This window comes from Podarcis tiliguerta, assembly GCF_965153285.1.
Source record: "Podarcis tiliguerta genome assembly, chromosome: 1".
In the NCBI taxonomy this organism is placed as follows: Eukaryota; Metazoa; Chordata; class Lepidosauria; order Squamata; family Lacertidae; genus Podarcis; species Podarcis tiliguerta.
Window position 1 is genome coordinate 67,343,711 of NC_139534.1, and position 17,568 is coordinate 67,361,278.

Below are 17,568 nucleotides of genomic sequence, written 5' to 3' on the forward strand. Positions count from 1 at the left end.
CACATATGACATACTCATCCAGGAAGTCCACCCTCCTAATTTGAGAAATATTCTCAGGCAGCAGCAGACTTTGGTACACAAAGTCCAGCCTAGAAAGAAACCCAGAAGTTTCCTAGCACCTTATAAATGAACTAATAGTTTTTGTACACAACAACCTTCCTCATTAGATAATGACATAGGCAGAGCTGGTGTTGGAGACAAAAAACTGTACAGATATACATGGATTTGGAGTTAGCAGAAGAAACTGCACCACTCCATCATGCTAACAAGCTGGAATTAATAATATATATTCAAGTCAAAGGCTAAAACAAACTGAACAATACTCATCTCGAAAAAATGGAATGTACTACAGACTTTCTATTTTGTGTGCCTATGTAAGACAAGGAAGCTAACATTTCTTTGGGGGAGAAAGTTGAAGAAAACAGCACTCTCTAAAAGAGTATGTAAATCATGTAGATATCTAGTGTGAAAAATCCTCTATACTGCACTGTGTTATTCTCTCCTCAAAGGGAAATAAATCAAAGCTATTATCTTTGTAGTTTTATCGGGAATAAAGAAGGCAGACTGCTGACCTTTTTTATCCTCTGAACTTCAACAAAATTGTTTAACATTTATTTACAAGTCTGTCATATGATAAAGACAATACCTTCAATGAAGCTTCACTCAAAGACCAAGGGTGATATAGCTCATAGTTTAACGCAACATTGCTGCAAGCAGAAAATTAAATGCTGAAAGGTACAAACTTGATAAGAAGTTTTTTAAAGGGTTTTGTTTTTTTTTAGGTGAACTTGGGAACTTATGCTCAAGGAAAAGTGCAGCTATAATAAAGATCAAGTGCTGAAGCATAAACTACAGTTGTCTAGTTTAGCTACCCAGAAGGTGCTTCAACCCTGAAATTAAAAACTGTAGCATAAACTAGTATATTTTTAAAAATTTGGGAAATGTCTTTAAAAACCTACAGGACTATCTTTCAATGTTTGCAATATTTTATGATCAGAACCAAATTAAAAGACCCAAATATGTCTGTGTTTTCATTAATAAAGTTACGTAGCACTGTAGTTATTTGTTTTTTCCACGAGGTGGCACTTTTGTACTGTCATGAAAGGCTTGGTGATTTCTTTAATCAAGCCACATTCCTTCATCCTTTCCAAATCCATTTACACTTTATGGCATAAGAGAATGGGGAGTCTGTGTGCTGTATGGTTTGGCATCAAATCTTTAAACAATGGATTTTCAGTAAACCCCTGTCTCCAAACACTCCTATATGTCTCGCTGTTCTCTAAGTTCCATTGCGGCCTGTATTCCTCAGCTGATATTATTATTCATTTATTATTTAGCTATTTCAAAACCACACTTTCATAGAAAATATAACAAGGCATTGAACAGCTTATAAACACAGTACTGCAATAATTACAGTAAAAATGCCAATGACGTAGCAATGAAAAATGGTCAGTAAAAAAAATTGTATTTAAAGGCCTGTCTTAACAACACAATTTTTAAAAGAGATCTATAAGATAGCAGAGGTGACACCTGCCAAACCTCTATTGGCAAGGAGTTCCACAGGGCAGGAACTGCCAAACTAAAAGCTTGCCCCCTGGTAAAAGCCAGGGGGCATAGAAGGGGCACCAAGAACTATCCCGTTTATGACCTTGCATCACATTCAACAACAGAATTAGGAGGGTACCCATGCACACACTAGGAGGAGTACAGTGGTACCTCGGGTTACATACGCTTCAGGTTACAGACTCCGCTAACCCAGAAATAGTACCTCGGGTTAAGAACTTTGCTTCAGGATGAGAACAGAAATCATGCTCCGGCGCCCCTTCAGGAGGCCCCATTAGCTAAAGTGGTACTTCAGGTTAAGAACAGTTTCAGGTTAAGAACAGAACTCCAGAACGAATTAAGTTCTTAACCCGAGGTACCACTCTATACACATTCTCTCACTCATGCACACACATTCCTAGAGCGCACACTCTCACATGCACACACACGTGCAAGCATGCAGACCACACATGCTACATTGATCCCCATCTCAGTGCAGGCTGAAAGACAAACCAGGTGCCCCAGGCTACTTCAGGAGGAAAGTGGGACAAGAAAAGGAGGGAGGGAAGGGAGGGGTTGATGGACCACTAACAAAACTTCACAGAACTTATCCTGCCATGGATTCACCATAAACATAAACCTCTCTTCTTTGTAGCTTCTGTGACAAAGCATCTTCTAGACAATTTAACATACTCCTCAGGCAGTGTAAAATTGTTTATCTCCTATGCAGGTCTGAGGGGGTTCTGAAATCCTATTTTAGTCTCCTCGGGAATAAATTATACCACAAATAGTTACATTTATTAACGGAGCCTAAGAAAAAGTGAGTAACCACTGTGCGTACTTCTATCTACATGAAAAATAATTATTTTAAAAATCCCATTCTTAGCACTTCCTGTACTGTGCTCTTCTGTCTTGGCAGTATTGCAAATTTTTGCATGCTACCTGTAAGTGTCCCCCCCCCCCGCACCCCCTTAAGGTGTTTTTCCTGGGCTTTCTTCTGTGCTGCTCTTGCAATGAGGAATGAATTTCCCCTTTTTAAAATGATTGCAGCTACATCTGGTGTTTTATGGAGCAGAGCTTACATCCTCTACCCTGCCTCTGTGCCTAGCATATGAAAGCAAAGTTCTGCTGGGGGGGGGCTTATTTTGCAAAGATTCAGCAGGCTTGTAAATTTCTGAACTTATTTTCAAGACTGGTTTAGCACTTGACATCTTGCGAAGAAGGACCAAATTAAGACCTTTGGAGGTCCTAGGCACTTGGTGCCCCATATTTATCTAATTCAAAATTATATTTTTTGAAATGAAACAAAACCTACAGAAAGATGGAAAGTAGTGTTTATTTTTGTATACTTCCACTTTATTCATATTTGGGGGGAAAAATCTACTTTTTCTTATTGCAAAGTCTTTGATCAGATCCTTAGAACAAATCTTACATAAGACATATGCCTCCATACTTAGTAGAGATAATAAGGCATCCAGCCTACCTCGTTGCATAGTTGTTCTGTTGGGATTTTTAATATACTTCAACTGAGAAAATGAACACTCAGCTGAGCAATTTGTGACCATTAATGCTAAAAATCTGGCAATGAATCTGTGGTGCCCCCTTCCCTTGATACCCTAAGCAAGTGCTTATTTTGCTTAATGCTTAATCCAGCCCTGAGTGGAAGTATTAAGTGGTTTCCTTAATTCTGTCATTTGTTTTTTTCCACCAGATGGCACCTTAGTACGATACAGTATCTGCTTTGTATAGTCACATTCAATTGGCATTTGTTTTTCAGTACACTGTTTTGCATTTTATTGGAGAAACATTAATGTGGTTTACACTTCAGAGTCACCTAAGTGTTCCATTCAAACATTATGTGAAAGAAAATGTTTCTTATCTATAGCTATCCTCAGCACAATATACATATATATTAAATCTACAGTTATGTGCAATTTGATCTCTCTAAATCATCAAGAAATTACCTCCTTCATTATGGATGTTGGGAGGTACACATTGCAAATTTAAGTATGCGGGATAACTGCACAACAAAATTGCACTAGCTCTTCTCATTCTACTTTTGAGTACATTTAAATTAAGTGATGCAGCTCTTCCCTTTCAGTTAATTTCCAGAGAGGGAATAATGGCAGTACATCATTTGAATCTCAGTTGTATCCATTAACCAAAATAACCTTTCTCCTTTTTTGGTAAAATGTTTCCAAGCTCAAACCTACTGCATCCCACAACTCCCATTTGTGACACAGCTGACAAAAAAGAGATTGACACCAATGATTTGAAATCTTTTTTTAAAAAAAATCCTGTTGCATGGGCTGGCACCAATATAGATGGGTCCCTGCTGAATGGAAGCCCTTTCTACCAATTTCTGATCTATTTTGCATACTACTGCCCTAACAAACTCTGCTGCGATATCTTACCAGCATCTTAGTTATCCATCCATACTACCTTGTTGCATTAGCTCATACCCCAAGTGTGATATCCTGGTTGTTATATTGCACCAATTTTTGTGAACTGATTCTACTTTGTTGACTCAGAAGCTCGAAAGATCAGGACATAAATAACCCCATCACCATACAATGTGACCACAACAAAGCATGTACTGTATTCAGATAAAGGTGTAAAAGATCCTAAACAAGAGAGTGCCCTTAAGATAAAGGGATAGAAATATTAACAGTGAAATTGAGTCATTGTGATCATCTCCACATTCATATTAACAAACTGCAGATAAAATCTTGTCGAGAAAGCCCCACTGTTAAATGGAAACCACAAAAGTTCACATAACAAAGAAGTTTGCTGTGCTCATGTTTACTGCAGGCCTTGGCTAGTTGCTAGGAGCACTGCTTTCAGTGGGATTTTTGCATTCTTGTCTAGTTCACTTCCTCAAGTGCTTGAACATTCCCATAATAAAATTGCTTTTAGACTGCCTGTTCAACACACTACAGAGAACTCAATTCTGTCCAAGTCAGTGTAATGTATCCCTGTTTACATCATGTAACATTCTTTGGAGAAAGTTGGAACGTTCTTATATCATATCTATGGTCTGGATATGCAATCTGTACAACATAAAGATATGATTGTACAGGTATGCAATTCCCCATTGCATACACTCCAACTTTTCTCCAATGAAAATAGGGATATTCTAACATACGTAAGCTAGTCTCATACAGGCTTTCTCATAGTTGGAACTAGGGGGGGGGGGACCTTTTTTTTTTTTAGCCTCCCCACCACATTAATAAATATTGACATAAGTAACTAAGGGAGCATATAATAAAAATCTACAAAATCATGCACAGTGTAGAGAAGGTGGGTTGGGGAGAAAGTATAGCACTTTTCTCTCTTTTCCATACCAAAACTCCATCCAATGAAATTGAATCACAGAGGATTCTGTATTACAGTATTACAGGTATATTCTGTGTTACAGGTAGATCCAATAGGACTGTTCTTGTGTTAAGGGTGAAGGGTTGCAGCTGCAACAGTATAGAGAATGTCAGCTAAGAAGGAGGTTCCAAACTAGAAAATATGATAAAGTTATGCACAGGGAGGACTAAGTGTCAAGGAGTACAATTAGCAGGTTTTTTCCAGGAGCAGCTGGTGAACCTAAGTGGTGCCAATTCAGTGGGGTAGCATTTCTGTTAATGTTGCAAATGGACAAAACTGTGCTAGACTAAACTTACTGGTTTCACAGGATAAAGAAAACCAGCTCCTATCCCCTTTTTGTATTTTTTTCTGGATAAGACGGCTGGCTTCTTCTCTCTCCTCGCTTACAAAAAAAACACAAACTACTCCCACCATTCCTTCCTAATGTGTTTTAGCAAATTAATGATTTGTGAATCCTTGATTCAAAGCATCTATTTTACAGGCTGCAGTGAACATTCTTGAGGAGAGTGAATATGACTATCTATTGAAAATTAGATAACATAATTAGTTACTCATTTAGAAGCAGAGAGAAAATGAGTAATCATCTTAGTCTATTGCCCTTGTGTCTTATGGCCCAGTAGCCATAAGATGGCTTTTATTTCAACAACACAGAAGGGATTTTAAGAATTAGATTCATATAATTGAATACATTCATAGAATAAGGGTGATCTAATCAAATTTAATAAAGTAGCTGAAAATTCTGTCAGAAATCATGTAATGTAGGAAACAAGGGTCAAGACTGTGCCTACGATGGGCAGTAAGCTTTGTTAGCACTTCTGGAGATGTATCACAGTGTACTGTTTTATAACAAGTGACTATATATTTTTCAGAAGTTATAGTTTGGTCTACAATAATAAAAACTAGTAAATACCATCAACACAGAGAACCTCCATGTTGCAAAAGTGTTCATTTCCATTAAATGATCAGAAGAATCAGTGGTGCGGCTGCCCACTAGACCTGGTGAGGATGCTAGGAGTTCATGGGGTGCAGCCAAGTTGTTTTGGTTTTCTCATCATCATCCTCCCTTGCTGTTGTGGACACTTAAGAACTTCAATTTAACAAACAGCTTTTTAATTTAATTTTAATTTTGCCAAAATGTTTTACTACCTTTTTACCATCACAGCTCTGTAAAGTAGACCATTGTGCAACTTGAGCAAAACAACAAAAAGAACAATGCTACTACCTTAACGGCTAACAAATTTATTATGGCCTAAGGTTTTAGGGACTAAAATCCACAGGATCAGATGTCTCGTTTTTTTGTAATCCATGCACGCTTAAGGAATAATACATTTTTCTAGCCTCTAAAGTGCTACTTTAGAGCACTTTAGAAACTACACTGCAGTTTCATTTCTGCTATAAGCCTTTGCTAATTGTATAACATTTCTGAACAAATCAGATAAAAGCAGCAAGATGATTCCATGTAAATGCTGAATAGCATGGGAGACAAGAACTCAGAATATTAAAAACCCCACAGAACTCAGAATATTAAAAGCCAGGGGGCTAAGCAACAGTCTCCCAGCAACTTCTTCTGAAAGTTGCTCTCCAGATAGGAATGTAACCACTTCACAGCAGAGTCTCTAATTCCCAACTCAATCAGCCAATCCAGCATGGTCTATGGCAGGGGTTGTCAACCTGGTCCCTACCGCCCACTAGTGGGCATTTCAGGATTCTAGGTGAGCGGTAGGGGGTTCTACGGCACAAGCTGAATCCTCCTTCCATCGAGCATGGTAGGTGGTAAGGAAATTTTACCATCAAGAAAGATGCATTAGTGGGCGGTAGGTATAAAAAGGTTGACTACCCCTGGTCTAAGGACGCGTGTGGCACTGTGGTCTAAACCACTGAGCCTTTGGATCAGTGGTTCAAATCCCTGCGACAGGGTGAGCTCTCGCTGCTCAGTCTCAGCTCCTGCCAACCTAGCAGTTCGAAAGCACGCCAAAAAGTGCAAGTAGATAAATAGGTACCACTCTGGCGGGAAGGTAAACGGCGTTTCTGTGCGCTGCTCTGGTTCACCAGAAGCGGCTTAGTCATGCTGACCACATGACCTGGAAAAACTGTCTGTGGAACAGACAAACGCCGGCTCTCGCAGCCTGTAAAGCAAGATGAGCACTGCAATCCTAGAGTCGTTCGTGACTGGACTTAACTGTCAGGGGTCCCTTTACCTTTACCTTTACCCCTGGTTATGGAAACCAAAAGCCACTGCGAGTGGCAGAAAAAATAGTAAGGTCACACTCTCCTCTGGTCTCCCAACCAGATAACATATCAGGGTAACCAAGGCTGTTTTAGTGATGGAAAAGGACCATAATGAGATTGAAATGGAACTAGATAAGTAGCCTTGTCTAAGAATGCTAGATAGCACCTTGCCCAGTAAAAATCTTTTCTTGACTTTTGTATCCTATGGATGTAAACATAGCTATAACCCACCAGAGGGAGCATGAACATAAGAATGAAAAAGTAACAGCCAGAGACATATGGAAATCTTAAACCAGGAATGGCAAGCCTGTGGCCGTCTAGATATTGATGGACTGCAACTCCCACCATACCTAACCATTAGGAAAGTCATTAGGAAGTTTAGAGCAAGGTGCCTATTGCTCCCTAACATCTGAATCAGGAGATAAGAAAGCTCTGAATATATGAAAGCTCATATGAAAGCTCTGGATCGGTATCTGAAAGGGCCAATAAACTGTTGATTCCTGGAAAGATGGAATCTCTTTGGATAGGTAGTTTCTGTGTGCAGGAGATAGGCAACTTATCAGTTGCAAGGTAAGAAAGAACAGGTGCATAGTTGGGGATACTCCTCAACACATCTCTGTCACTAGAGCGCGAAGTGTCCTCTGTGGATAGGAGTGCCTTTTACCTGCTCTGCCTATTTCACCAGCTATAGCTATTCCTGGAATAGCCTGGCCACTGAAGTCCATTGTTGTTAATCTCAAGGCTGGATTACTGCACTCTGTGTGGAGCTTCCTTAAGGCCTGGATCAGAAGCTTTCGCTGGTGAGGAATGTGGCACTTAGACTGTTGATGGGGGCACATTGCCAACATCATGTGGCATTTTTGTTAAAACATCTGCACTCGCTGCATATCAACGACCAACCAGGTTCAAAGCCATTGTATTAATTTTAAAAGCCTTAAACATCTTATGTCCAGGGTACCTTAAGGACAGCCTAAACCCTTCTACCCCTGAGCATCATTAGTCTTCCCCAGAGCTGGCAAGGCTCACCTGACAGCAACAAGACAGCAACAAGCCTTTGGTGTCATCAGCCCTGTCCTGTGGAATGCTCTGCCAACAGAGATTCAGCAGTCACCCTCAATTTCAGCCTGCAAAAAAAACTTTCTCTGCTACCAAGCTTACACAGGCAATTAAGAATACATCTGATTTTAATTTTTAATGCATTTTATTCTGTGCGGATACTATTGCTGTAAACCGCTTGGAGATGGCTTACGCTATAGCAGTGTATAAGTACTTTTATAAATAAATAAAATAAAGCATTTAAAGCTGCAACATCACTGCCAGAGGAGATATACCTCTCCTCCGTCCTCCACAAGCCTGCCTACCCCGCGTATATATCCATGCAACGCCTTAGATCGATTTATTAAACTATAATAGCAGAGTAAGCTGCCATCAGCCTCTACGTTGCTTTTGCTGCTGCAGCCTAACCCGGCCGGCCCTCTGAGAGCGGATAACACGGCAGAATCTCCGAATAAGTGACTTGTGAGGGACCCCAAAGGAAGCTGGCTGACAAAAACTCAAGCAGGTCCCTCCTTCACCCGGCAGCCCCGAAAAGCGCCCACAAGCGGCGGAGATGCTGCGCTCCCCTCCCTGGAAGCGGCCGCTCGGGGCGCCCAAATGCAGCCGGCATCCTCTTCGTCGTCATGGCAACCGGACAACTTGCAGCCTCCCTCCCTGGCTCCCTCCCTCCTTCCCTCTCTCGCCACTCGCTTCGCAGCGGCAAACGCTCACACCTCACCGACCCAGCTGCCCTGCCGTGGCGGCTTTTTCCAGCCTCTCGGTCCCCGGCCGGCTCTTCAGCCCCTTCGCGCATGCAGAAACTTTTCTCCACAGCCGCCCAGCCTGGGCACCGCGGGTAGTACAGGGGCCTCGCAGGGACAAAGTAGCGCAGAGCGCGGAGACGTTCCTCCCTGCAACCCCCTCCCCCCCCCGCCCTCCTCAGAGGCCGGCCGGCCCCACCTCAGGGAGGAGGAGGAGGAGGAAGGGGCGGTGGGACTTTCCCGTCTCCCCCTCGCTTTTCTCTCGGTACCAGAAGGGCGGGCGTTAACTCAGCCGACCGGCGCTCTGAGAGAACTTGGTCTTCGCTTTGAAAAAAGTTACATTTCAAAAACCGGCTGCAGCCGCCGCTCTGCCCCACCATTCCAGCCTCTAAGGAAACTTAGCAGGGCAATCTGGGAAGTAAACCGCATTGAATACCGTGGATCTTTCCCCTCAGAAAAGCGTCCATAGGCTGGGAGTCTCTCAGCTCCCTACGAAACTTGTCCGTTGGGATTGTCCTCTTTCTGATTTCGTGAGGCTCACTTGGCTCCGCGGTTTTTATTGCTGCTGCTGCCGCCGTGGATGCGCTTTCGCGTATAAAGAGTGGTGTGCTCAAGACATGGCCCCTGGCGCAGAAGAACCAGGAAGCAGGAAAGAGCCGGTTGCACCGAGTACCATAATGTGCAATTCCTGCATCTTCTAGTTCCTCACTTAGCAAGGCTGCTTTGTAAAGTTTCAAATGCCTTGCAAGGACATACAGTATAAACCGCAGGCTGCCCCCTGGCGCAGGGTTGTTGAAATCAAGAGGGTTAAAGGAGCTTAGGCCGAGGTGGGGGGCACCCAGCCCAAGATACTTGGGTATCTGCAGGGGGGACAACCCCACTAGCTCCCACACCTCAGTGGAGCCTGCACAGGAGAACAATAGAATTGTAGAGTTGGAAGGGATCATGAGGGTCATCTAGTCCAACCCCCTGCAATGTTTCACCCAGTGTGGGGCTCAAACCCATGATCCTGGGATTAAAAGTCTCATTCTGTACTGACTGAGCTCAGATTATTGTTTCCTGTAAATCAGATGTCCCACTCTGATGCCACTTTTTAACAGCGCCCAAAATATGCCCATTGAGGCACCCTCCTCATCTTGCCTCACAATAGGATCGCTTCTGAGCTTTTTAAACAACTTCTAACTGTGTGGCACTACATCTTCTCTTTTGTAGCAGGAAAACCCTCAATCGACACCAACAGCGCAATATACAATTTGCATAAGGGAGATTACAATCTTGCTATGAGGAATGGGTGCTCTTTGCAACTCCTTACCTGTGATGCAATCATTATGTCAGGAGTTCCTAAACTGTGGTCCATGGACCACAAGTGGTCTGCAAGTTTCATTCATGTGGTCCACAGTGTGTCTATTGATTTGTGGTTGAAGTCAATAGACATCAATCACATCAAATATTCATGTTGATTTTAATTGTATTTTAATTGCTTTTATTTCTTATATTGTGTTTTTGGTATTACAGTTTCAATGTTATGGACACACAAGGTAATAAGACATAAAAGAAGCAGTAAAATACAGCTAAAATACAAATACAGCATCTAGCACAGCACATTACAACTACTACAACAGTCAGGAAAATCATCAAGTGGTCTGTCAAGACCCTCAACAATTTTCAAGTGATCCATGTGGAAAAAAGGACAAGAAGGATGTTGTCACTGAAAATTTATATGTACAGAAATAACATGTGATACAGTCCTTTCTCGACTGTAGCAGGGCCCAACTGCAAGTGCATTCTTTGCACATTTGGATCGTGAGTAAATCAGGTAGATGACTCATCTTATTGACGTTAGCTTTTCATGTATAGAAAGGGAAACATTCAAACACAGTCTGAAGTAGTTACATAGATACACAGTCTCCCAAGGAAGAGGTAACAATTAGCATGGGGGAGGTAGGTGTGCATACACATTCCATCTTTCAGGTGGTGTCACCTGTGCTAAACGTTCTGGTGTATCATTTGGTCTAACAGAGATGAACAAAATTTTATTGTGCTTGACACTGAAAAATTGTCCATCGTTCAGGGGCAGCCAGGAGCATATCCTTGAAGAATGCAACCTGTATTTATTTACTAATACAAAATAGCATTACCGTAAGCACTGAACAATGGACTGTGGTACAGTGACCTTTTCCAAGGTCCAAACTATTGTGAGCCACAGTTGCAGGTTAAATAAATGATATTTACCTTAGATAAATGAAATGGTCAAGACAAATTCCTGTTGTAAGTAAGTACTACAATAAAAAAAAATGTGTTTACCAGTGCTAGCTATAGTAACAATCCTGATTACATCATAATCTTTACACAGCAATTCTATATGTGTCAGAAGTTAGCTAATTATGGTGCCAGATGTATCTCTGTGGAGAAGGAATTCCACAAACTTGGAGCTGCCAGAAGGAATGCCCTTTCCCAGGCCACCACCATCAGAACTTCTGAGGGCAGTGGAACTATGAAGAGGGACCTCCTCCAATTTTAACATCCAAGAGGTCTGTGGGGAAAGAGACAGTCTTTCACATATTTGTGGCCTGAGTCATTTAGGGTTTTATACCCTAACTTAAGCATATTGAATTGGGCCCAGAAATTAATAGGCAGCCAATGCAGTTGTTTTAAAGCCAGGATTATATGAGAACTAAATGGAAACCCAGCCAGTAATCTGTCCACTGCACTTTGGACAACTGAAAATTCAGAGCTGTTTTCAAGGGCACCTATTATCCAATCTGGAAGTTACCAGACCATGGAGTATTATGGCCAAGTAAGCTCTGTCCCAAAGTGGCCATGTTAGCAAACCAGCGTTAGCAAGAAATAGATTCTCCTAGCCACTAAGGGCACTTGAGCCTCAAGGAACCATATTGAATCCAGAGTACACCCAAGCTATGAACCGGCTCCTTTCAGGGAAGTGGAACCCCATCCTCAACAAGCTGTCTTCCCACCTCTTGGACTCAAGAACTTGGAACATGTAACACCTCTGTCCTTCCAGGATTCAACTTTTTGGCCCTCATGCAGCCCATAACTCCCTCCTAGCACCTGTCTAGCACCTCAACCATCACTCCTAATTCAGATGGGACTGAAAGGTAGTGTGCCATCCTTATACACGTGACACTTCACTCCGAATCACTTGATGACAGCTCCCAGTAGTTTCATATAGTTGTTAAATAGCATGGGGAACAAGATGGAACTCTCCGCAACACCACAGCAAAGCTCCCATACTAACATATTTGGGCTGCAATCCAAAGAGATGATACCAAGCACATGACAGAGAACAATGCATGCAACTGAAGTTTTACTTGCTGCTTCAACCGCAGCAGTTTCTACTATCAAAGGGCTAAGTGACTGATCACATTTTAAAGCGACTTGTTCCTTCAGCAACTGCAAGAAGTTCTCTCCAGCATCCATATTTCACATCTTCAGATCACAGCCAAGGCAATAATGTTCTTGCTTCTTGACAGTGCATATGCTGGATAAATACATTTTAAAAATCTCTCATTGTGATGTTTAAATACTAGCCCCATTACAAGTATAGTTAAAAAGAATGCATGGTGGTTTTTATGCTATATTAATATCATTCTTTATGAAGTCTTGTTGACTTAGTATCACAAGCTAGTTGATTTATCAATTCCTGGTTTCTCCCAGAGTGATTTTTTAAAATGTGATTTATTACATGTAACTATATATTTATATATATATATAGTGGGACGCGGGTGGCGCTGTGGGTTAAAGCCTCAGTGCCTAGGGCTTGCCGATCGAAAGGTCGGCGGTTCGAATCCCCGCGGCGGGGTGCGCTCCCGCTGTTTGGTCCCAGCGCCTGCCAACCTAGCAGTTCGAAAGCACTCCCGGGTGCAAGTAGATAAATAGGGACCGCTTACTAGCGGGAAGGTAAACGGCGTTTCCGTGTGCAGCTCTGGCTCGCCAGAGCAGCGATGTCACGCTGGCCACGTGACCCGGAAGTGTCTTCGGACAGCGCTGGCCCTTGGCCTCTTTGAGTGAGATGGGCGCACAACCCTAGAGTCTGTCAAGACTGGCCCGTACTGGCAGGGGTACCTTTACCTTTATATATGCTAATTCATATATAGTACATGTAGCATTGAGTAGCCAATGATGGGTCTTTAAAGAAAGTGATGTACACTCAAGGAATACACACACACACACACACACACACACACACACACACATGTATTAAAAACTCCCTTTCCCTTTTTTGTGCATATAAGGTGTGGTTCTAGTGGTGGTCCCTACTACTAAGTAAGGTTTATCTGTTCCAGCCTCCACATTGAAAACTTGAGTGTATGTGAAGTATTTGGTACTCCCAGTGTGATGCTGTGACTGTTCCAAGTTTGGTTTGCTTTTTACCTGGAACCATATGAGCACATGGCTATGCTGATGTAGGATTTTACCCTGATGCATTTTGAAATGTTGTCGCTGCTTACTCTTTTATTACTGTGTTTCACAATGTGATTTATATGTTGTTAGCTTTGTGCACTGATAGGTTTTATCTAAACCACTAACATTTGTTTTCATGAATATGATTCCCCATTCGAGAAGCAGTAAAACCACTTGGTACATCATCTCATAGCAACACTTGCTGCTATTTACTCTTGGCAGAAGAGAATAGGTGCCTTTGAGACTCAGGCTTACATAATGCAGCTAAAACGGCAGGCTTTCATTTTTGGACATCTAACTCACATTTCCCTTGAGTAAATGTCTCTGCAAATATAGATGCAAATATTTTAACTGGATTTAAATAAAATACATATACAGTACCTAATAAAACACAGCTACTGCTGCAGTTTTCTAGGGGTTTTTTATTTCATACCCCGCCCCCTTTCTATAATATCACTCAAGGCAGTATGCAAACAGAAATAGAAAAAGAAATCACACAAGATTAAACCAATCCTAGCAATAAAACAAAACAAACAGTAAACGCAGCATTATAAAAATTCTTAGCAACAGGAAGCTAAAACATAATCAGAGGGTCTCTTACTATGACACGCTTGCCAAACTAAAACAGAACCCTTTTAAAATTAGGCAAAGTGAGGACTAAGTTAACCTTTCCAAGAATAGTAAATATTCTGTACTTTACAGGCCACTATTGAAAAGAATTTCTCCCTCTCTCATGTTCACGCCTTCTACACTTCTGTTGGTAAGGAGACAGTGATGAGGGCTGCAGAAACTGATCATGAATTTCAATTAGGTTCATGGGCGGGGGGGGGGGGATAATTCCTGAGAAGCACCATTATAGTAAAAGCAGTTCTGAAGTGTGTCAATTCCTAAACTAAGAATAAGGATTACTGTTACTCAGAACCACTATGAATTAGCATATAAAATGAAATGGGTACAGAGCACCTTTCACTACAGAACTGCACATATACAAAAAGTAAAACCCAAAAACAGCTTAGGAACCGTAAAACAATGGTACCTGATAGTTTTAAGGGTGGTAAGTTATCAAAGTTTTTGTGTCCTGTTTTGATGTACTGTACAGGAGAATGGTGCTAAATGTTTACATGGCCAGGGTAGTCTAATATCAAAAGTTAACTGCTATAGAACTGCCAATTCGCTTTTGTAGGACAACTGAATAACCCCTGGTGTTATTTCAGAGCTGGTGATAAATTTCCCAGTTCTAAAATAATTACTGCCACCTGCTGAAGCAGCAAATATTAGCCTGTGGATGGGAAAGTAATAAAATGGGGGGGGGGGAGCTGTGCTGCTTCATTGTTGGTGGATTTTGATAAGGGTCCTCTTGGGAATTCAGAGAAAACCTTTTGACTAAAGGATTTTTAAAAGCTCACAATTTTTAAATAAAAAAAAATCTCAAATTTAATTCTTGGTTTTTCTCCCCAAGTTGATGCAGACTTCAGTGTAATAATAGGACTACTTCTGCCTTAGAAACAAACATTATAGCTGAATTCCAAAACAAACATTGCATTTGGCCTACGTGAACTGTGTCCTTGAGTATACATGACCCAGCATGCCCTTCAGGGCAAACTGGAAGTTTCCGTTGCTGCAGAACACAACAGCCTGCCTCATAAAAAGAGTAAGTCCTAACAGGCAAGCTACCAAAATATGTTTCAGTATCTGCACTGGATTCCTATTATCCACCAGGGCATAATTCTAGGTATTGATTGACTTTGACTTTAAAACGTCTAATGGTGCAATCCTATTCACACTTACCTGGCAGTAAATAGCTGTGTCTTACTTTTGAGAAGATATATATATATATATGATTACACCATAATGCCTGAGTCTTAAATACACTTACTAAAGATACTCAGTGCTCTCCTCCTCTGCAACTAATTACTATCTCTTACAGCTGAGAGGCACACCATTTTAGCATTTCCACCCTGCAACATTATTTAGACAGCATGGATAAGAAGCATTTTTTGTGTATGTTCTACACTAATTTTATTCACATCTGTTCAAAACTGTGGTATAACAGATAAAAGTGTTGGGCATGGAATGGGGAACTGAGGTCCAAACTCAGCAATGAAGCTTAGTGGATGATGTGAACCAGTTACTCTATTTTAAACCAATCTACTTCATATGATTCTGTGAAAAACTAATAAAGACATGCTGCCAAACATGTTTTAAATGAGTTATATTACTTCTATTTGAAAAACTGGTGGTGGTGGTATTCATTATATTTTTTTAATAATTCTGTTCTCCGTATGCATGATTTAAATTATTATTTGTACTGGATTTTTTTTTAAGGAAGAGTACTTTTTCATTCTTTGAATGAGTTAGATACAAATAATAGCCAAGGAGACAGGCAAGGAAATAATTTAGACTCAACGGTTTAAATTCTTTTTTCAATGTTTCCTTTATTTTTTTCAATGATTTTTTATTATACAATAAGAAAAGAGACAACTTTTTTCTACAGCATTTATTTTGAGCCATATTAACATTGAAAACAGAAAAAAATATTCAGGTGCGGCTAGTAATTCTATAAACTCTCGCTTAACGTGTTCTCTATTATAACAACCATGGATACCATATTCAAGAAATTCATATAGACTGAAAAACTCTCTTCATTTACAGCAAATCTAGTATAACTGGAAACTCACTACTCTTTGGGGGAGTTAAAATGACTCTCCTTTTAAAGAGTCAGATGAAAACCAGGACATCTAAGAAGACCACCCCACCCCATCTGCAATCACACCTGATCCCAGCTAGCAGTATAGCAATTGGGATTGGGAATGAGGCTAAAGAGAGACTGCAGGGGATGAGGCTTCACAGAGTGTTGTGTGTGGCACAGTGGGTCAGTGCATCCTGCTGTTAACCAGAAGGCTGGCGGTTCGAACCCACCCAGGGACAGCTGTGGGCAGGATTCCTGCATCGCAGGGGCTTGGACTAGATGAGCCTCAGGGTCCCTTCCAACTCTTTTGATTCAAAGAAGACATGAGGGTTGAGAGCTTGAGGCATTATACTGAGTGAAACAACTGTATCTCAGCTTCTGCTATAACTTGTCTGCAAGGGATTCCTCCGCATTTTAAATTTTACTGCTCAAGTGGGAGGGTGAAAAAAGGCTCTGAAAAAGCAAAACTGATGCATCTCAGAAATACCCTTTATCGGTCTCACTCCTATGCAGCCAGGCACATTTCAGCAATTGACTGGCTTCATAATTACCCTATATTTGTTTGCATTACACATAGACAAGGGGTTAGCATAAAGAGAACACAGGTACAGTATAATGTAAGCTGCTGGTATTAAATGGACAGTCAAACTTCACTCCACCCACCCTCTGCTCCCCATGTTGGTTGCACCAATCCACTTCTGGTGCACAATCACCCTATATGAGTGAGAATTGAAAACAATGCAGGGGAGGTCCTTTCCTTTTCTAGAATTAAAGAGTAGAATTCCTGAATGCAGTTCTCGTTTTATTTCTTTCCACATCACTTTCTGGTCTTCTAGTAAACACAGAACCAAGAACTCTCTGCTTAACTCCATGGGAAGCTTTGCTTCAACTGATGTCCAGAGATTTGGTCTTTGGTTGCCACATTTTGTTAGCAAGACAACATAACAATGGCTATACGTTGCATTGGGAACAGTGTATACTCATACCAGATGAATTTTGGATTCATTTTTTTCACTAGAGGAGACAATAGGCTTAAGACACTGCCACATATGGTAAAATTGTAATGGACACTATAAATATGTGTGGAATTACTGGTGATGTTGCCAGATGGCTGTTTCCAGCTACAATCTATTAAGCGATGAGAATTTATGAAATAATTTTAAGAACAGCATATCAAATGTCCTATTTTTATTATTAATAACTATTGCATATGACAAAACAGTAGTGTAAACACAAATTGTTAAGACAGCATATAGCTGTCTTACTACCTATTAAAATTACATTACACTGAAAATGTAATCTCCCCATAGGACCTAAAAATGAAATTGATTGACCACTGCTATGAAGTTCAGGTGGAATATCTTAAGAGACATTTTCTGACTCCCCTCTTACGCACATCTTATTTTGATTGATGTTTTGTTCTTTGCAGCACTCCACACGTCACACCTGAGAAAGACCTTTAGCTGGCCAAAACATTGGTCTTTTAGTCTTTTCACTTTCCTGTGTACAAAGGAA

General features: G+C 41.1%; 3 protein-coding genes across 28 annotated transcripts in view; all 3 read right to left on the reverse strand.

Annotated features, from left to right (window-relative positions):
• STK33 (serine/threonine kinase 33) overlaps positions 1-9,532 on the reverse strand; it is a 54,592-nt gene extending 45,060 nt beyond the window's left edge. For 11 of the 23 annotated variants that reach the window (XM_083446618.1, XM_083446609.1, XM_083446621.1 and 8 more), the window contains exon 1: positions 8,916-9,037. The gene's annotated coding sequence lies outside the window, so the exon portion shown is untranslated. Of the gene's footprint in view, positions 1-8,915; positions 9,056-9,378 lie in introns of those variants that run through there. The other 12 variants (XM_083446605.1, XM_083446622.1, XM_083446624.1 and 9 more) reach the window with 8 other exon arrangements.
• The window catches only part of DENND5A (DENN domain containing 5A), a 609,609-nt gene that overhangs the window by 159,277 nt on the left and 432,764 nt on the right, over positions 1-17,568 (reverse strand). The window lies entirely within an intron of this gene.
• The window catches only part of TRIM66 (tripartite motif containing 66), a 65,692-nt gene continuing 65,350 nt past the window's right edge, over positions 17,227-17,568 (reverse strand). For all 4 annotated transcript variants that reach the window (XM_083400381.1, XM_083400380.1, XM_083400379.1 and 1 more), the window contains one exon: positions 17,227-17,553. In XM_083400381.1, the coding sequence (XP_083256507.1) occupies positions 17,494-17,553 (60 nt within the window). In that variant the 3' untranslated portion in view covers positions 17,227-17,493. The remainder of the gene's footprint in view (positions 17,554-17,568) is intronic.